This window comes from Toxotes jaculatrix, chromosome 1 (genome assembly GCF_017976425.1).
Source record: "Toxotes jaculatrix isolate fToxJac2 chromosome 1, fToxJac2.pri, whole genome shotgun sequence".
NCBI lineage: Eukaryota > Metazoa > Chordata > Actinopteri > Toxotidae > Toxotes > Toxotes jaculatrix.
In genome coordinates, this window is record NC_054394.1 from 30,584,067 (window position 1) to 30,605,058 (window position 20,992).

The following is a 20,992-nucleotide window of genomic DNA, read 5'->3' on the forward strand; positions in this document are numbered from 1 at the left end:
TGTAAGGTGATGCTCCCTGGGCCGTGTTCTGCTGCTTTTAAACCGAGGAGCCGGTGTTTTACATCCTAAACCACCAGGAGAGGGAGAGTCGAGGCCCTGCACCTCCATGCTACCTGATTCAAACGAGGCCTCCTCCCTCCTTGCTCCTTCTGAGTGAACCAGGCCCTTGTTTTTTCTTTTTCTTGACGTTCTAAGGATTTGCCTAAACCTGTTTCATGCATGTCCACTGGAGGCAGGTTTGACTTTGATGACGGGGGGTCGTACTGCGGGGGGTGGGAGCAGGGTAAGGCCCATGGCCGTGGGGTCTGCACGGGGCCCCAGGGTCAGGGGGAGTACGCGGGGGCCTGGAGCCATGGCTTCGAGGTCCTGGGCGTGTACACGTGGCCCAGCGGGAACAGCTACCAGGGCACCTGGGCACAGGGCAAGCGGCATGGCATCGGAGTGGAGAGCAAGGGCCGCTGGGAGTACAGAGGGGAGTGGACGCAGGGGTTCAAAGGCCGTTACGGGCAACTGGAGAGCACGGCCAGCGGGGCCCGGTACGAGGGGACATGGAGCAACGGTCTGCAGGATGGATACGGCACTGAAACCTACTCTGACGGAGGTAAGGCTCCTTAAACTGATTTTCTGCAACACACAAAAGGAAATCTCACCTGTCAGAGCCACTTTTCCCTCTCGGTGCTTTTGTTTTCACAGCAAACAGTGTAGAGATCAGACTTAGTCCAGTTTAACTTCTCTGAATAAAAACATCTTCACTTGTTCCACAAACTGATTTTCAGGCTCAGAGTGAAGCAGCTTGCTCACTTAGCCTGCTGCTAGCATCCACTGTAACACGTCTCCAACACAGACTACACAAATAACATGTAGGTCACATCCACAGTCGTGGTCTGAATTAAGGGGCACAGGTCCAGGGGCCTGAGGGGTCAGAGGGTCCCCGGGGGGCCATGTTTTGTGGTGTGTGCTGTAGTATTTAGTATAATGTCTTTGCAGAGGAGAGTGAGTGTGGACCTGCTGTGGCAGGAGTCAGGCAGCTTCACTTCGTCTCCAGAGTGAAGTAAACACTGAAGTTCAGCTGCAGCTTTTCAGCCAACAGCAGCACGACAGCAGGGAAACGAAAAGTGACGACAAAGACACACAAAACAACTACAGCGAGGCCTATAGCGACTAAAACGAATCCGTCTGGGGGTCCTGCTCCCTGCTCACAATCCGTCCATGTCCACATGTCCAAAGCAGGAGGGCTGTCACAGGGACAGATCACCTTCACACTGGCCTACTGACCAGCCTTTATTCTTAGCCCGTCAGAAAACAACACAGGCTGTGGGTGTTAAAAGGAGGACGTGTGTGTCTAATATTAGAAATTAAACCATGCTGGATTCTCATCACTCCTGTTTGGAGACACACAGGTTTATAAAAACACCCCCCACCCCGCCACCCCACCCCTCTCTCTCTGCATCTCACCCTCTGTGCTGTGAGGTCTCCATGGTAACGGGAGACAGCAGGTCAGCGTGTCACTAGAGACCAGCTCGCGGCTCTTCCGCTCTCTGATTGGCTCTCTGTCTCTGTCACTCTCGGGTTTTTTTTTATGACTTCGGGGGTTTGTAATCTAGGCCGTTTGATAACGGACGCCAGCACCGCCCGCCTCCGAGCACCGCGCAGGACCCGGATGATGGAGACGGAGAGCGAGGTCAATAAGTGATGCAGGTGGAGCGAACGCACGGTGTGTGTCGGTGCTGCATTGAAGGTGGAGGCTGTTCGCCGGCAGGTGGAGGCCTCCCAGCGCGAGCGTTAACGCTGCATCCTTCTACCTGCTGTTTAAACACGCGACTGTAAGATAATGGAAAAAACAAAGATGGTGAGGAGAGGAAAACATGAAAAAAAAAAAAAGACTGCGTCACGCGACAGCCCTGCTCGTCTCTTCCGCTCACGTGGAAGACCGCCGACAGATGAATATAGCACGCACGAGCTGACACATTTTCCACAACCCAATAAATGTGTAGGAAGCTGCTTTTCTCAAACACACACAAACACACACACACACACACACGAAACAGGTCTGTCAACAGAGCACGCGCTTATTAAAAGTGATAAGAGGCTAACAATAAAAACATGTCATAGGCCACATGAAGCCTCGTGCACCTTCAAAGAAATCTGCCGAGCGCGAGACGGTCCCGGTTTGGTTTCAGCACCGCGGACAGCTCCCGAGCCACAGACAGGAAGTCAGTGGTGGGAAAAGATCTCAGCAGTAAAAGCACCAATACAACAGTGTGAAACAGCCCATTACAAACAAAGTCCTGCATTCAAAACCCGGCTGAAGTCAAAGTACAGAAGTTTCATCTGGAAAATCAAAGCATCAAAAGCACAAGTACAAAGTCCAGAATAAATAATTCTATGTGATAATTAAATCAGTGCTTCGTTCTACTGATGCAGCTGCTTCAGGTGGAGCTGGTTTTAAATACTTTATATACAGTTGGCTAGTTTAGTGCAGTGGTTCCCAACCTAGGGGTTGGGGCCCTCCAAAGGGTCCAAATCTGAGGGGTTAATTAACGGAAAGAAGGAGAAACAACTTTCTCCTGCACTAATTTCTATTTTTTCTCTTTAGTTTTCTCTTTGTTTTCTTTGTGAAAGATTGAATGTGAAAGATGTACTACATCTCCTCTCCCAGGTCTCACGGTGTAGGACTGTATGCGGTGTGTTCATACTAACCCAGATTTAAACGATTTAAAAACTAGATTTGACACAGCTTGGGCTACAAGATTAGGTAATAATGTGGGTGCCACCTTAAATGTTTGCTAACGCACTCTCCATAGAAACTTTAAAAGGTGTTATTGTTGATATTGTTTAGATTCTTATGCCAAATAAATAAACACAAAAAATCACCAACAAAGGCGGGCGGGTGGTGAAACAGCTCCGGGAACGCCTCAGACCACAAATGTTTGGAAAAACATTTCACTTCCTGTTTGTTAAATTTAATTAGTTGCACTTGATTGATTTAAAATCTTTTATCATTTCCTGTTAGTACAAAATGATAAAGTACATTGATTTCTTGCATAGTGGCTGCAAAACAGCAGCCTATGAAATTAGACTAAGAGACTGTATCTGGTATCTGGTTTAAGGTGTTTGGAGCCTTGAAAAAGCTCCTGACAGATGATTGTTGGGAATACAATAAATACACACAACAGCCAAGACACTACCTGAGATGCTGAGATGATAAACAGACACCAGGTGTATTACAGTCATAAACTTGGCCTACTTTGAAAGGTGACTCGAAGTTTTACAAACAAAAAGTCAGAATAAGTCTAAGAGATAGTGATAAGATATTGATTTAAAAAAACATAAGGCCTGTGGTGAGAGCTTTTATGTGGAAAACACTTGGAGCCGCAGTTTGTTTGAACAAATTCTGTGTCAGCAGCTGTTGCAGTGATACACGGATCCTAAAATACTTTGTACAGACACAGTCAGGAAACTTAGAGTTTTCAAACAACGTGTAATTTCTCACAGCTGTGTCCAGTACACACCAAAACACACCTGAAGTGGAGAAACCAAGGCCAACGTGTGGGATGATGTATTTTAAAAGGTCAAACCTTTGAGACTGAGTCTAACAGGGACTGGTTTCAGTACCAGGGACAGCTCCAGGACAGACCACACACAGTAACTGTCTCAGTTACTGTGAACTCGACGTACAAACACTACACAGTATTTCCTACATATGAACGTCCACTATAAAAACAGACCTACTTAAACATTTTAACTAACGTTGAATAAATCTACCATATAAACGTAACATTTAACGTTTTCCATTTGTGAGAAGCTCCTCTGTCTGTGTGGGACGATGAAGGTGAAACTCCAGTCACAGTCAGTCTGCAGCTACAGCTACTGAATCCTGGTTTTAAGGACTGTGGAGTTTAAAAGTCCCGAGGTATTTAACTGCGTGTGACAGAAAATATCACCTCTGCTCTCTGAGCTTTAGGTTTGTATCTGTTTTATTCAGAATACATTTTAAGAAAGGTTTAGAAAGTCAGAGCTACTACGGTGACTGTTGCATATTTCTGTAAAGAATTAGACAAGTATCCTGCTCGGCGTTAAATCAGACTGTACAAAGACAAACAAAGGTCCTGGACAATTTGAGTTTAGGTTTAAAATCTAGTTTAGTGCTCAGTGGGTCAGATTACTTCAAATTAAAACAACAGTACATTTAGAAACAGACGCTGACACAAACCTATAAAAGTAGAAATGAAAAAAATAACCATTTTTGCACCTTTTTTTGAATGAATGAAAAATGTACAGTTTCTTTGCTTTCAGCTTTTCTCGCCATCTGCTCTTTGGTTGCGCTGTGTTGTGCGTGATCTTTAGTCTGTTTGCTTTTTCTCTGCACAGCTCAGCTTTATCTCTTTTCTAGCTGCTGACAAACAAATTGAGAAACCTCTGTTTGTGTTGATGCCTCTGGTGAAGGTTTGCTCTGTTCGTATTTTGAATCTGTGATTTTTCCCAAATTTGTGCTTTCATTATTATGTGTGTAACTCAGGCCCGAAAAGAGTATGTGTGGAAAAAATACCCATGATTCCCTTGTGTAGAGAACGTAAATTGTATATAAAAAGAAACAGCACAATTGGTGCACAGGAGCAAGAAGTCCTTTAAGTGATAATAAAAGGTGAGAATTACTGTAAATAAAGTTAGTAAGGTTAACTATACATATTTATTCATACTGGGAATATCTGTGCGTTCACCTTGTGCTTGAAGTGGGAAAACAAAACCTCAGAAAATGAATTTAAGGGAACTGTTATCCTCAGTGGTGGAAAGTAACTAAGTACATTTACTCAAGTACTGATCCACACAGGAAAGCTCACAACTTACCCAGCAGCATATAAAGTAATTCACCTTACACCTTACACCTTAACCAGCTGTAACACTTACATGATGTACAATAATATACAACAATGCAAAACTCTGAAATGGCCCATTTTGCATAAGAAGTACTAGAAGTACTTATTATGGCATTTGAAGTATATTTCGATGCTAACACTGGTGTACTTTTACTTTTTTTTAATGCAGGACGTTTACAGAGTATTTCTACATCGTGGTATTTCTACTTTTACTGAAGCAAAACATCTGAATTACTGTTTTTCCCAGTTACACCAGAGCACAGCAACAGAACAATACATTTAGGAAAACATACAGAGAACAGCCCCGAAGATTTCCCTTCACACCGTAAAGATCGATATTCACGTCGGTTCACTGCTGCATCAAACAGCACACACCCCTGTAATGACCCAGTAATGAAATGGTTTTGTCCTCACAGCTGTGACTCACAGAGCGGCGAGTCTCACTGTCACTAACGCTGCTTCACTCCCAGATGAAGTATTTGAACAGAGGTTCAGGTCTGAAACTGATCTGAAGCTCGTGAAGAGTTCATCGTATCCTGAAACAAACAACGCACCGACTCGTCTCGACACAGCGATTTAGGTTCTTTTAGCTCATGGTTTTGGTTTCACGGCCCTCTGTGTCAGTGCTCTGGTTCCCTCACATCGCTCTCACAGCCTTGTTTACAGCAGCACTACATTTATTAACAGCAGTGCATGTACAGGGAGGTGGTCAGGGTGGATGGTGGTTGTACAGAGAGTGTGACATGTCCAGAGTCCCCTCTGTGCTTTAGGCAACAAAAGAACTTTGGTTAAGGTTCAGGAATGATGGTGGTTTTTATTAAATGTAAATAAACAGGTTGGGCTGAGAACAGGAAAAGATGGATAGCGTGTATATGAAAAATGTGAGACGTGGTTTCAGTCATTTTGCATTTCGATGAGTGAGCTGATGTTGTAGGGACGTACAGAGGTTCAGCCCAGATCGCGTGAAGGAAGTGCAGACAGCTGTTAAAATGCCTTTCATGACATTAAAACTCTCCAGCTTTGTCAGCAGGAACGTCTGCTGCCGAGCTCTCCTCTAAATGAAACTGACAAGCCACGAGTTGAGCAGGAGGCTGTCGGGTTTCCTGCCCAGAAACTCTGGGTCTGATTCACCTCAGGGATGTGAGCAGAGGATGGACGGGTTGACCTCTCCCTACCGCAGACCTGCTTTGTTTTAGAGTTTCTAATGGGAGCGCTCCTCCTTCCAAGGGGTCTGGGTGGTTTATTTTTCGTTGGAGCAGATGGAGACGACGGTGGGAACCTCTGTGGTTGATGGATTTTAATTTGTGTTTTGTTCCTGATCATTTTCAGAAGTTTTGAAGAAGATTCACAAGGAGGATTTTAGAGTAACGATCTCGCTCATTTGTTTTACAGTTGATGAAACTGTCAAACTGTAGTATGTTGGGTCGCCATCCACCCCCACCCCCATCTGCCAAATCTTAAATGGCTCAGGCATAAAGATTCACTCGATAAATACTACTGCTTGGCCAGTTTTTAGAAAGTACATATGTACTTTTCTGCAGCCTAGGAAATGCCAGATATCTGCTGTTGTTCTGTGTTTGTTTCAAGTGTTTCTTTGATTTATTTTCACAGCTTTAACGTTGTGCCAATATGCCTCAGTTTGGCACTGCGACATTTCAAAGATTTTATCCCTGGCATTGTGTGGCTACCACACAAACCTTTGAACACAGGAATTATAAATACATCTGTGCTTGGCACACAGTTGTTGGCATTTTTAGGCTGGTAGAAGGACACAAATTAGCACAAGTGCAATTTTTAAAGAGTCAAGACATGAAAACACCAGTGGTGATATAACAGACACAGCTGTGCAGTCTAATACATGAGTCCTGTATTCATTCGTATCTGTGTGAAGCTTTTGATGATGAACTTGGGTTCAAGTGTAAGGCAGCTTTAATAAAGTGTTAAATTCAGAGCATCAGCAAAGACATTAAGGCTCATCCTCTGGGGACAATGAATATTTGTAGAAAAATCATGGCCATTCATCCTAAAGTCACTGAGATATTTGAATCTGGACCAAAGTAGCAGGCTGAGCCAGGAATAATCTCCCACACGCATCTGTCACATTTCCTCCTCTGACCCTCATTTTGTCTGTTTGTCTTTCAGGAACCTACCAAGGCCAGTGGCTGGGTGGGATGCGTCATGGCTATGGCGTACGACAGAGTGTACCGTATGGCATGGCGGCCGTCATCCTCTTCCCTCTGCGAACATCCATAAACTCCCTCCGCTCCGAGCACAGCCACGGCCCTCCGGCTGTGCTGGAGGATGGCACCGCCGCCACGCCCACAGACGGGGTGGTGGCCGGGCTGGCCGGGAGCCCAGTGGGCCGAGGTGGCTTCGCTCTGACAGCTCCAAGCGAAGCTGAACGCCAGAGGAAGAGGAAAGGCCGTTTCCGGCAGTCCATCCTGAGCGGCCTGAAGCTGCGGCGCTCCGAGTCCAAAAGCTCTCTGGCCAGTCAGCTCAGCAAGCAGAGCTCCTTCTGCAGCGAGGCCGGCATGAGCACTGTCAGCTCTGCTGCGTCTGACATCCACTCCAACGCCAGCGAGAGCGAGCAGGGCGCCCCTGTGGACGCCACTGTCACAGAAATGTATGCTGGCGAGTGGCGGAGCGACCAGAGGGCCGGCTGGGGGGTCAGTCGGCGCTCAGACGGCCTTCATTACGCAGGCGAATGGGCAGGGAACAAGAGGCACGGATATGGCTGCACCACTTTCCCTGATGGCACCAAGGAGGAAGGAAAGTACAAGCAGAATGTGCTGGTGAGCGGGAAACGCAAGAACCTTATTCCACTGAGGGCCAGTAAAATCAGAGAGAAGGTGGACCGAGCGGTGGAAGCTGCTGAGAAGGCCTCAGACATCGCCAAGCAGAAAGCAGAGATTGCCATGTCAAGGTAAGATATGACCTTTAAAACATGTGATACGACCCTGAAAACATGTTTTCTCAATCAGCTTTTTACCACGACCATCGAGATCCTTTATGTACTCACCATGTTCTGTCAACATTACACCAGTCTGGGTTGTTTCTGGTTCCGGTTCGGACCGGTCAGAAAAAAGTGATGTCACAAACTCCTGTGCACCAATCAGGATGAAGCAACATTTAAATGAGGATATAAATGACAGCTGTGGTGATGGTAGTTGTGTCGCCATCATTTCCAGTTAAATCTGATCAAACCACACTCACACGGTCCTGAACAGAACAGGAAGATTAGATTGAATTGGAGTTTAAAGCTTTTGATGAATAAAACCTAAAGGTGTTTTTTTTTATTGTTGTTCAGTCAGTTCAGGAATATTTAGAATTTTACAGGAGAATATCAGAAAATAAAACCCAGTGCAAACTGACATGTGGCTGCTTCCGTGTGCTGCAGTTTGTGTATTTTACAAGTCTCAGTTACAATCACACGTTAAAATGGCACCTTTCAATTACACGTCTTTACTTTCATGTCAGTCTCTACTCTTGTACTCTGCAATTACAGTATTATTACTCGTGCATTAATGTGTAGGAAGTATTTTACTTTTGTATTTTGTTGAGGTGGAACTTTTTGTGTTTAAATAGAACTAATTATTTTCCATAATGGATTAATCTCATGATCGTTGTTTTTGATTAACTGGTTAATTGTTGGGTTTGTAAAATTGTGTCACACCGTCACTGTTCTGTCCAACCATTGGTCCAAACCTCATAAATATTAAAATGTGAGAAGCTGAAATGTTCCATAAAGAAATGACTTCAACACATCAGCAGAGTTGCAGATTAATTTTTTTCATTCAGCTAATCGACTAATCATTTCAGATCTGCTTATATTTGCTGCCAGGTGCTGCAGTTTAATCTTCAACAAAGCACCATATTTTATAAACTCTTCACAGGTTTTCTATGCAAACATCTTAATATGTAAAGTAACTAAAACTCTCAAATGTGAAAATTACAATATTACCCTCTCAGCTGTGGAGTAGAAGAGTAAAGTCATACAAATACTTTGGATTTGTACTTAAGTCCAGTACTTGAGTAAATGTACACACAGCAGCAGGACTGAAAATAAGCTTTAAAGCCTGTTTGACTGCAGCGTTTCTACCTGTCCTGTTCAGGATGAGCCACGCTCGAGGGAAGGCGGAGGCAGCTGAGGGAGTGGCGCAGAAGGCCATGGAGGAGTGCCGACTGGCCCGGATAGCCGCCAAAGAGCTCTCCCCGTCTTTTCACATCTACGGGAACGGTGAGAGGACAGCAGACACAGAAGTGTGATGAATTTTCAGGCCAGACCTGTTTCACGGTGGTGGATGTCGTGTCTCATTCTTTTATCATCAGACACATTTATTTGTATTAAATAAAGACATTTCAGAATCAGTTTTACAAGAAGTTTTACAAATTGCTGATTTTTGAATATTAAAATATGGATAATCTGACTGGTGTAGTCAGTGTAATGGACTGATTACAGAACGGGGCCTAATGGGCACGGGGACAGGGGCCCCATCAGACTCGTTCAGTTCACGAGCCTGAAATGTTTTTATTTCTTCTTCAAAAGTTTTCTAGAGCTACCTTACATAGGAAATACATGGAAATATAACTGACTAACATACTGAAATACAGACCCGCAGGCCCTTTGTTTCCCTCTTTGTTGAATATCAGTTTATATTCAGTCCAGGTTTGTTAAAGACCTACTGTCCCTCTGAATGGTGCTTCATTTTCCCCGCAGACACCTGGACTGAAACCGTGAGTTTAAATCAAAAAGGCAGAAAACTGCAGATGTGATGTAACTGCGCTCACGATCTTCATTTAAAATCTACATCAGAGGATGTTTATGTATCTGATCTTTCACAGATTAATAAAACATATATCAAATGTGTGGATTTACAGTGTGCACTGGGCTCAGTGCTAGCATACATATTTTGATGTCATAATAAACATCAAACTACGGAGGATTAGTCTTTGAGAATTCAAACTAAATCAAGTGTATTCGGACTCACTGTGGATCAGTGCCAAATTGCTTCATTGCTGCTATTCTCCAATTGTTTTCATAGGGCTTGAATGTCAGAGGCCCAAGCACCAGGACGCCAAGGACAAAGACCATGAGGTCATCTCCACAGGAACAGACAGTCCGGAGCTGTGCACTCCGGACACCACGCCGCCTGTAATAACACCTGATCTCAGCCCCGTGCTGAGCATACCCACCTCGCCCCCCCACAGCCCGCCCAAGCTCGTCCATCGCCCCAGAAATGCTTGCTTCATGCGCCAGAGCGCTGTGGACGATCAGGGCGGGGCTGAGATCCAGGTGCTGGTGGAGGGGCGGGGTGTGGATCTGCCGAGGGGAGGGGCTAACAATTGGACCGATGACATGTATCCGGAGCGAGGAGGCAGCAGCCGCTCCACCACACCCTCCCTTCTTGAGGAGCAAGAGGGCCAAATCAACGGCCACGAGCAAGCCCCTCTGTCCAACCACAAACCACGGGAGAAATCCTTGTCCAATCACAAGTCCCGGGAGCATGCTTCCTCCTACAGAGTGTGGGAGCACTCGTTATCCAACCAAAAGCCCTCCAAGCATGCCTCTTCCAATCACAAGTCAAGGGAGTACTCATCCTCCAATCACAAAACATGGGATCATTCTTCCACCAATCACAAGGCCTGCGAGCATGCCTCTTCCAACTACAAGCCGCAGGTGCACATTTTATCCAATCACAAGGCCTTGGAACATAACATGTCCAATCACAAGACTTCTGAGCATGCTTCTTCCAATCACAAGTCCCAAGATTATATCTCTAATCACAATGCAAAGGACCACGTCTCCTCTACTTATAACCCTCGAGAGCATGTCTACTCCAACCACCATCCAAAGCAGCACAACCCCTCCAACCACAAGCTTAACGAGCATGCTGTAATCGACCAAAGGCTAGATGGCCTCACCGTGGGCTGGACTGCTGAAAGCACCCTTAGGTGGAGCCCTGCCCACTCACGCCTCACAGAGCAGGACGAGGAGAGGATGAATGACTATACGGTCGACATGAGGCTTCAGTGTCCGGACTCGCAGACGTCTCGGGGGCTGGGCCAGGAGTCCCCGGCCCCCAAAAACAACAGGCTGCGATCCCGAGGCCTTCGGCCGGTCAGAGAGGGATCCATGGACTCTGTACAGATGCTGGACAACCTGAATGTGGGGGCAGAGCTGGAGGAGTGGCCGCTGCACAGGGACCTCACCCTCTCCCCACCCCTAAAGTCTCAGCCCATCACTCTGGAGCAGGAAGGAGAGCATCTCACCCTCAAATCAAACTCAGTGAGTCCTTACGCTTCTGTCTCAGAGATAAAGCCTGTGTGTTTGTTTATGGTACAAATCCACATTTTCCATCATTCTTTCCACTGCTGTGTGTTAAGTCAAACCAATGAATCAATAATCATCAAAGGAATAGTGAAATACCGCAAACTATCACGTTCGGTCAGTGTCCACTCATTGAAAAGGATCAAATGAAGCTACAGAAAGCCTTATTACAAATAATACTTGACCACTTTGTGATTACCATCTGTTCTTATATGGTGTAATATGCATTTCTTGTGGCTGCACTGTTTCTATTGTTTGCAGTAACTGGACTAACAGCTTCTCTTCTCCTCTCTTGTCTCTTAGGGCTCCAGCTCTGTTCTGGTGGTTATGGTCATTTTACTCAATATTGGAGTAGCCATTCTTTTCATTCACTTCTTTATTTAAGCTTATACAGGTATGATCTACTAAGACTTATTGATAACTACAGTATATTATATTATTACTTACTGAGACGGACATTCTGCCTATTCGACTGGAGCCCGCAGCCTGAGTGACGGACACAGCAGAGCCTTTCTATTGTTGCTACTGGTCTTCTCACCTCTGTTTAAGCCCATTCTCTAAGAGCACCGTTCCTTTTCAAATGCTTATTTTGAGCTTGCGACCACAGAAAAACAGCTGATCGGATAAGAGTCACAGGAGAGTAAAGAGTGCAATTTTAAACTAGTGTGGTGTTTCAGGACCACATGCATGGGTGTCCATCAAATACTGTTAAACGGACTGGAGATGGCACAGGCAGTTTTGCCCATTTTTCCATCACTCTAGACAAAAAATATAGCAACCCTTGTTTTCTGGTTACCATGAGAAACATGCTAACCAAGAGCATGGCACACACACTCCATCCTAAACCCCACAGACAGCAACCCCCTTTCCCCTCTCAGTCCAGTCCACCAGTCTCCGACCCCTCTTCGCACTATGCGCTACATACAGAACTATGCTGCAAGAGTAGATCCATTTTAAAGGGCTCCGTCATTATTCTTTTCTTTTTTCCACTATGAACTACATGAACACACACAACCATTGCATGAGGCTGTGTGGAGTTTTAAAAACTGCATTTTCTATCCCTTTAACATCACTGTTCTGTCTTCATTTGTACGCACTCCATCCTGATTATCACTTCCTGTCGCTGCACCTGTCGGCAGAGATTTGGAAATCACTTCACATCCAACCAAAAATCACAGGATCTGACCGAATCAGATTCACGTTTGATTCGCGGATCAGACGTCAGCGACCAACACACGCCAAGCCCCATGAGTCTCATCCTCGGGGGGACTTCCCGAATTTATTGTAAGTGAAGTGAAATTTTATGTCAACCCACACGAACATACACGTTCGCACGCAAAGGAAAAAAAAACACATAAAACACATTTAACTGCTGACATACTGAGGAGGATTCAGCCTTGCCCCTTTGTACAGCCTTGAGACTGTTATGTTATAACCACTAATTCTACTATATATGTGTATGTGTCATTATTATTCAAGTTTGTTACTTTTTGCAGTTTGCAAGACAGAGAGAATGCTGAGTGCCTCGTATTTATTCATTTTCAGTCTCCGATTTATTTAAACCCCCGACCCAAGACAAAACACCCCACGTGGGCAGGCTAAGAGGAGAGGTATACCTTCAACATTAAGAAAGGTGACCCTCCATCCAACCCCCCACCCCCTTCCCTACACACACACACACACACACACACACAAACCTCCCTCTTCACCCTGAAATGGCATGCACTGTTTTGTCTCTCTCTCCCAGTCCCCCTTTTGGACCAGTCAAAAAGGGAAAAATGGGGTTTCTACGGTGTCATTTCCAGACACTTTTTGGGCCGGATGAGATTTTTTTCAGCATGTTTGTTCAGCCTGCTCAATCTGGTGTCAGTTTGTGAGTTTCTCCCTCTCGTCTCTCTTTTATCCAGCAACACAAGGCTACGTGAGACATGGAGAGCAGTGTAAAATAAACGCTAGCTTTTAACTCTCAGTGGATACCGAAAATGTCCTGAGTTTATGAATGATATAAAAAGAAACTCTGCTACTGTATGTTTTATACTTCGCACCCAGTGGCATCATCATGTTGTGACATCATTGCATGCCCGAGCATGCTCTTTCTTACTCTTTGGTTTATGAGGTTGTTTCGAAGTTAATGTGGAGAAAATAATGAAATGTTTGAAATTATGGGTTTGGTGTGGTTATTACTGTTGTTTCAAATGATTCAACTTCATAAAAGTGGTGATGAAAACTACAGTTACTACTACGACTACTGCATACTACAGTTTGAGGTAGCGTTGTCCAATATGATCAAATATAACATGACCAGTGGTGGAAGTACTAAGGTCACTGACTGAAGTTAAAGTAGAAATACCACGCTGCAGAAATACTCTGCTGGAAGTAAAAATCCATCTGATTTTACTGAGGTAAAAGAACAAAAGTATTAGCATCAAAATAAGGATGAAATAAAATAAAAATATGAGAGAAAATAGAGAGCTGACATTAAAAACGCTCTATACAATATTTACAAAAACTTTATTGTTTATTATATTTATTAGTTATGAAAATTATATATTATATTAGTTATTTATGCAAATATTTGTACCATTTTGTAAAATCACCTCCAACAAATCCTCCAAATAAAAAGACTAAATATATTGTTTGTGATTGACATCCTGAATGACACATATAAGATCATTTAACAGAAAATGTAATTCAGTTGCAACATATTTAGTTTCATATAAATGTAATTTCTTGGCGACATGGTTGATTCAGCTGCTCCGACCTTCTCCCTCTGTGTCACTGTAACAACATCACACTGTCTCCTGTGTCTCCAGGACAAAAACAAATATCCTGTTTGGGTATTTGCTGAAGCATCTGAAGCTGCAGTCATTTTCCTTGGCAGTCATTTTTCTCTGCAAGTTTTATTTAAGGAAATAGTTTGACATTTTGGTAAATTAGCTAAAGCTAACAGCAACATAAACGCAGTAAAAGACTTCACTTATAATTTCAAAGTAATGAATGAAAGCTCAAATGGTTGAAGCCAAGCTTAAAACAGGTTTATATGAGAAGCTTCTTGGTAAAATCCCATCTCTGTAGCACTTGGGTAAGTACAATAAACCAAGTATGTGGACACACAGTTTTCTAGAGTACAGTATGTTAATATTATTGGTGCTTATTAAATGTTAATGGTTAAATTAACCTTGAGAATTCAGACTGTGGCCTCCGGTTTAAATGTGTCATCTCCTGTGAAAAACGACTGAAAGGTGTAAATCTGGGAACTGGCCATCTTTATCATTATCTGAATCCAGATGAGCTGAAATAAGGTGAGCAGGTCAAGCTGCTGGCACACGTCTGTCATCTGCTCACTGATCACAGATATTGGACTTCCTGTATTTTGTATTCTAATAAAATTTGAATATTTAACAAGGTAAGTAAAAGTGATCACATCCAACCGACTACTCTTTAACAACCGAGGTGCAACACAAAATGTTGTATTTACTGTTACGTAGTTTGATGTACTGAAAAACAATGAATTATATTTTATATTCTCTTTGCAGAGGGAAACTGGAATTTTTACTTTTTATTTGACCGCTATAGTTACTTGTTACTTTGCACATTCAGATTTTTAAAACCTACAAAGTGGTGGAGTAGAAGAATAAAGTGGCGTAAAGTGCATCTTAACCAGAAAAGTACAAATTATATTTTAGCTTGAGTAAATGCACCTGGCTACCTTCCACTACTGCTTTACTAATAAAATATCAATGCTAGATGTACTTTATAATACAATATATATTCTTATTAGTATGTAAATGTATTTCTTCATCATAACGCCACATCCATCCAAAACAGCAAGGTGGTGCTTATTGCCACTTTGTCAGACAAACATAATTATCACCCTGCCCCCAGGCTTTGCGCCTATTTGCATCAAACTGCAATGAAACTTCCCCCGTTTTGTTTTCCAATTAGGCTGAAACCTTAGAGGCTGTTAATCAGGCTGCTGAGCTTTAAAATTATAATGCAGAGGTCACCGTTTATTTCAGTGTGTGTATGAAGACTTCTGCAGCTAAAACAAACAACAGAACACATTTAGAAAGGTGGTTTGGTGTTGTTGTAACACCAAACAAGTTTAATACAAGTGGTCACAGATATTTTGAGTCTCTTTATGGTCTTTTTGAGTCTGCAGTCACTTTTTGTCTCTTTGTGATTGTTTTGTTGTAGTTGTTTTGAATCTCTTTGATTCTCTGTGGTCAGTTTCTTTTTTTGTTTGCTTTTCACACTTTCTCGTCATTGTGGGTCTTTGTGGTTGTTTATTTTTTGGTCATCTTTTTTGTGGTTTCTTTGTGGTCAATTAGTGCCTCTGTGGTAGTTTGCATCTGTTTTGGTCGTTTTAAGTTCCACTGTTGTCTGCATGAGTTTGTGGACATTCAGAGTCTCTGAGGTCATTTTGTGTCTCTTTGTGGTGTTTTTTTTTTTTTTTGCGCTCTTTCTGGTCGCCGTGAGCCTTTTTGTGGTTGATTTGTGTCTCTGTGGTCAATTTGTGTCTCTTTGTGGTCGTTTGTGTCTCTTGGTTGGCTCATGTGTATTTTAACTGAGCTTTGTGACTTTCGAACAAGTAATAACAGGACCTGTTGCTGGGCCCCCTGACCACCCTGGCCCCCGGGCCTGAGCCCAGAGGGCCTGGTCGGTAATCCATCCGTGTTGATGAAATGATTCTGTCTATAAGTGGGTGAAAATGACGGTTGCAGGCAGTAGTACTCAGTTTAGTTTTTTTATTGATTGAATCAGTGAAACACTCCCCCCTACTGTTATAATGAGGAAACATCTTTGCTAATATCTCAACAAGCTCCTATTCACCTTTGCATTTGTTTGACTCATCTTCAAACAAACTCTGGGAGCAGTTTATCTCCACCTGGGATAGTTTCGGGCTGCTCGGTGAACCTCCGGTATGGAGCGGCCGTAGCAGCAGCAGCACAGCGACGGCAGCTCGCTGCGTGGCGGTTTCCGGTGTCCGTCCGTCTGCAGGAGGATGGCGTCCGGCTTCAACCGCATCCTCTCTACCGCCGGTCCTCCGAGTCCCAAATACACCGAAGGTTGTCGACAACAGGCTGAAGACCGCAGTGAAAACCACCGATAAATAGCTCGGGTAAGTTACCGTAAATTGTTTTTCTTTTTTTAGAAAAAGCTATTTTTTTTTTTTGCAGATGTGCGGGACTCGGCTGCAGGAGGTGGATTTTCCCCTGCAGCTCCGAGGAGGCCTAGTTTGACTCGGGGTCCGTTTGCAGTGAAGGCTCGCATCAAACGTTAGACCAGTGAACCTTACTGTGGCCTTTCATAAAGCGGCGTCTCAACCGAGGCGACGGCCGCTTAAAGGCTGCGTTGCTCCCGTCGCTTTCAGATTTTTTTGTATTAGTTAGTATGTGCAGTTTATCGCACGGAAAGACCGGTGATTAATTTGTATTCTGTTTCGAGTTAAATGGAGATAATCTCAGAGGAGGTCCAGGTGTTTAGTAACGTTAGCTGTAGCCGCTAGCTATGCTAACGCAGCTGACAAGCTAACCTCTGATAGCTACATCCTTTTGAACCGAGAGAGTTTCATGTAATATCTTATATAAAACAAACATTTATACCCCCAAGATAAAGCTGGATAGATCAAGCTGTTATCGTAAAGCGATTTGTATCACGTAACGTTTAAAATACACGTTTGGCCGAGAAATTGGAGCATTACGTACCCGAGTTGCGTTTCAGGAAATAGACCGAGCCCAGTTCGTGTTTTTAACGGTTATTTTGCAGGTTTCCTGTTATAAAAATGCTTCGGGTGTGTACATGTCTCTGCATTATCTACGTTACAGATAACAGTATTCACACAGGACTGTTAGATTTGTTTCCTGAATAATCGGGGAACAAGTTTTAGGCCCAAGTTAAACCTAGATGGTTTCAGTTCAGGGCCGGAACTGATGATTATTTTAGAACAGATGAATCTGCTGATTGTTTGCACGATTAACCAGTTTCTCGTTGGGTCCATAAAACGTTAAAAATGGCGAAAACCACCCATTACAGCATTTTGGAGTCCAAAGTGTTGCCCTCAGATATTTTATCTTACAAGTTAGGACTGTAACTTAACATTATTTTCACTATGGATTAATTTGCAACCTTTTTCCCCAGTTAATCAAAACATCAAAGATAAAAAATCTCAGAGAGAATGTTGACATCTTCACGCTTTGTTTTGTTCGAACAACACTTCAAAACTCTAAATGTATAATTCACAGTGAGATGTGACAAAGAAAACAGAAAATCCTGGAATCAGTTATGTTTGGCTTTTTTTCTCTGGTTTGCTTGAAAGTGGACTGAAATGATTATGACAAGCGACTAATCAGACAGTTTTCTGTCTGTCTGTATATGATGAATTATGTAAGAAACTGTTGTAGCTCGTCAGACCCACACCTTTACATTAACATACTGGGTTGTATTTACTCAGTGAAATCATATTGTACCTGTTTGATGTTTACTTAGTAACGTTGTTTACCTTACTGATTTTTGATCTCCCTCCAGGTTTTCTCACCTATCTCAAAGGAGGTGTGTAAACACAGATAGAGCGCTTGGCTCCTCTCGTTGTGCTATTTACCATTTCTACAACCACATCCACCCTCTCAGTTTGGTGCTGAAAACCACCCCATCTCCTGAGCACTGAATCCCTGTATGCGAAGTGGAAGGATGACGGAGGCGTGGCAGCAGCAGCAACATGCAGTGGCTCCACCCTCTGTTGTGCACACGCTCCCCCAGGCGACCGACAACCCCCTGGGCTGCACTGTGTACGGAGTCGTCCTGCAGCCAGATGCCACCCTGCAGCAGCCCCAGCATGGCCAGCAGCACGTCGTTCAAGCCCAGCAGCCCTCCTTACAGGTAGGGGGCGAGAGAGGACACAAGTGTGGAGCCTGTGGTCATGACATATCTCACCTGGCCAACCCTCATGAGCACCAGTGCATGGTGAGCCAGGACCGATCCTTCCAGTGCACGCAGTGTATGAAGATATTCAGCCAGGCGACGGACCTGCTGGAGCATCAGTGTGTGCAGGTGGAGCAAAAACCCTTTGTGTGTGGTGTGTGTAAGATGGGCTTCTCGCTGCTCACCTCCTTGGCGCAGCATCACAACTCGCATGGCAATGGAAACAACCCTATGAAGTGCTCCATCTGTGAGAAAACCTACCGGCCAGGGTCTGGAAACGCCACCCCAACCTCGTCAGCTGCCAACCCCCAGCAGCCCTCCACCGGTGAGACGTCCGGTGGTGGTGCGGCGATCAGTGCCTCGTCTCCTCCTACGTTTGAGGCCTCTGCACCAGACAGGCCATATAAGTGCTCAGTGTGCCATAAGGCCTTCCGGCATTTGTCAGAGCTGACCCGCCATGAGAGAGTACACACTGGTGAAAAGCCATACAAATGTGACACATGTGATAAAAGCTTCAGTCAGTCTTCACACCTGGCACACCACCAGCGTACACACAGCTCTGAGCGGCCGTACAAATGTGCTGTGTGCGAGAAGAGTTTTAAGCACCGCTCTCACCTCGTGCGGCACATGTACGCTCATTCGGGCGAGCACCTGTTCAAGTGCAATTTGTGTGAGATGCACTTTAAGGAGTCGTCTGAGCTCCTGCACCATCAATGCCAGCCAGAGGGGGAGAGGCCTTTCCGCTGCGGTTCATGTGGAAAGAGCTTCAAGCGTCCGTCGGACCTGCGGCAGCATGAACGCACCCACTCGGAGGAGCGACCTTTCCAGTGCGAGGAGTGCCAGATGAGCTTTAAACAACAGTATGCTCTTGTGCGCCACCGTCGCACTCACAAAAATCCAGCTGATCGCCCTTTCAAGTGTAATCTGTGCGACAAGGGATTCCTTCAGCCATCCCACCTGCTTTACCACCAGCAGGTCCATGGCATGGAAAGTCTTTTTAAATGTGCGTCCTGCCAGAAGTCTTTCAGCCAATCAGGAGAACTGTTGAGGCACAAATGTGGCGGTGAGGTGGAGAAGCCCTACAAGTGCGACGTTTGTGGCAAAGGTTACAAAAAGAATTCAACACTGCAGCGCCACCAGAACTCTCACTGCACAGAGAAGCCGCTGAAATGCTCCCTGTGCGACAAGCGCTTTGTGTCGTCCTCCGAGTTCGTTCAGCACCGCTGCGATCCGACCCGAGAGAAGCCGCTGAAATGTCCCGACTGTGAAAAGCGCTTCAGGTACTCGTCCGAGCTGCAGCGCCATCGCCGAGTTCACACCGGGGAGAAGCCTTTCAAGTGTGCCAGCTGTGACAAGAGCTTCAAGCAGCGCGAGCACTTGGCCAAGCACCAGAGTGTGCACTCGCGGGAGACACAGTTTAAGTGTGTGTGGTGTGGAGAGCGTTTTGTTGACCTCACAGCTTTGCAGGAGCACACAGTTCAGCACACTGCTGAGGGTGAGAGTTTCCCCGAAGCTCCTTGCATCCCATGAACAGAACTGCTCTTCAGCCCCGGGCAGCAAACATGACATTTGCCCTCAAAGCAACGTGTGCCAGCCTCCTCTCTCCCATTTGTAGTTTCTAACATTCACCCATTATGTTTAATGATTTCTAGTATCTGTAAGACTCAGTTCATCCTCGTCCTTCATTGATTAAAAGGCAAAACACCCTAAATCAGTAGAGGGGATTAGGATCCCTCCTCTAATTTTGGAATACACAGAAAAAAACAGAATGAAAAAGGTTTGTAAAGTAAAATGTGGGAAGATCTTGATTCTGTTTAGTACTGAGTGTGGGACCTTATTCTGTGGTTGCATGTGATCGTCTGTTTTGTAACTGTTGAATCTGTTTTTGAGAAAGATGGCAAGAACTTCCAGGCAGTTGTTAGATACGTGTGTGCTCATGTTAAGCTCCTCTGAAATCCATGTGCCTTTTTTTTTTACCATCACTCCTTTTTGTGTTTTTGTTAATTTTATGTCCAGTATAGCCGAAACCCTCCCATTCGTATTCAGCGGCTGGCTTGTGCAGCAGTATATTTTCACATACTAGCTCTTAGGTAGTATCATCTGTTTGTGCATGAGTATTTATCACACTTTAATATCACTGTTGTATTATAGGTTTGGTTTATTTAGGAAAAACATCCTAAGAAGAAGAAGAAAAAAAAAAACAAGTGGATTTGTGAAAATGTATAGCCTGTGTCCTATGAGATCTGTGTTGTTGCATCTTTGTATTAAAACAAATGACATTTAGGTAACTAACCCATACCTATCATGTCATACAAACACTTGACATGTGCAATAGAACATGCACAATGTAATATTTATGACTACTGATTCATGGCATAGTCTACTCTGTTATATTATAGATTGTGTGTATACGCTTATGTAAACATTGAAAACTGTATAGTGCTTATGTTACATGCTTTTGTATTCACTATGAATGAGCTTGCTGTATTTTGCAAGCGCTTTAGTTTCAGTTCCAGATGGATTGTCACAAGGTTTAACCCAACGAGACTTTGAAGCATTATATTGCTCACTTGCCACAAACTAGCTGCATTAGTTACTGTGCGATAGATCTAACAAAAGTAATGTTATTAATATTTTTTTGTTTTGTTGAAAAATTGGCCTTGTTATATCCTCACAGGATTCTAGCCTCCTCCTGGTCGAGACCAGACGTTCAGCAGATTAATCCAAGTAGCCTCAAAGTTGCGACTTGCGTGTTGGTTTATACCAGGGATAAAGTAAAAAATGTGTGTACTTAAGTTTACTGTGTGGATTTCTATATTCCGTACAATCTTTGCAGTATATTTAAAAGAAGGTTTTTGGAGTTTCA

General features: G+C 44.2%; 2 protein-coding genes across 4 annotated transcripts; both read left to right on the top strand.

Moving 5' to 3' along the window:
- Positions 1-219: 219 nt before the first annotated feature.
- jph3a (junctophilin 3a) lies at positions 220-11,589 on the top strand. Of its 3 annotated transcripts, XM_041037584.1 has the most exons (6): positions 220-601; positions 7,020-7,800; positions 8,990-9,114; positions 9,920-10,380; positions 10,777-11,163; positions 11,509-11,589. In XM_041037584.1, the coding sequence occupies exons 1-6, from the start codon at positions 220-222 to the stop codon at positions 11,587-11,589; spliced, it is 2,217 nt and encodes a 738-aa protein (XP_040893518.1). The 3 variants fall into 3 exon arrangements, with proteins under 3 accessions (XP_040893518.1, XP_040893500.1, XP_040893509.1); XM_041037566.1 differs by having other exon boundaries at positions 8,990-9,120; positions 9,914-11,163; XM_041037575.1 differs by having other exon boundaries at positions 9,920-11,163.
- Positions 11,590-16,031: 4,442 nt separating this feature from the next.
- LOC121184179 (zinc finger protein 319) lies at positions 16,032-20,434 on the top strand. Its single transcript, XM_041041672.1, has 2 exons — positions 16,032-16,327; positions 17,734-20,434. The coding sequence occupies exon 2, from the start codon at positions 17,881-17,883 to the stop codon at positions 19,654-19,656; it is 1,776 nt and encodes a 591-aa protein (XP_040897606.1). The 5' UTR covers positions 16,032-16,327; positions 17,734-17,880; the 3' UTR covers positions 19,657-20,434.
- The last annotated feature ends 558 nt before the right edge of the window (positions 20,435-20,992 follow it).

Coding starts and splice junctions, on each gene's coding strand:
- jph3a (XM_041037566.1), top strand. CDS start 220: ATGTCCACTGGAGGCAGGTTTGACTTTGATGACGGGGGGTCGTACTGC. Junction 7,801..8,989: donor GCAGAGATTGCCATGTCAAG/GTAAGATATGAC, acceptor TGTCCTGTTCAG/GATGAGCCACGCTCGAGGGA. Junction 11,164..11,508: donor TCACCCTCAAATCAAACTCA/GTGAGTCCTTAC, acceptor CTTGTCTCTTAG/GGCTCCAGCTCTGTTCTGGT.
- LOC121184179 (XM_041041672.1), top strand. CDS start 17,881: ATGCGAAGTGGAAGGATGACGGAGGCGTGGCAGCAGCAGCAACATGCA.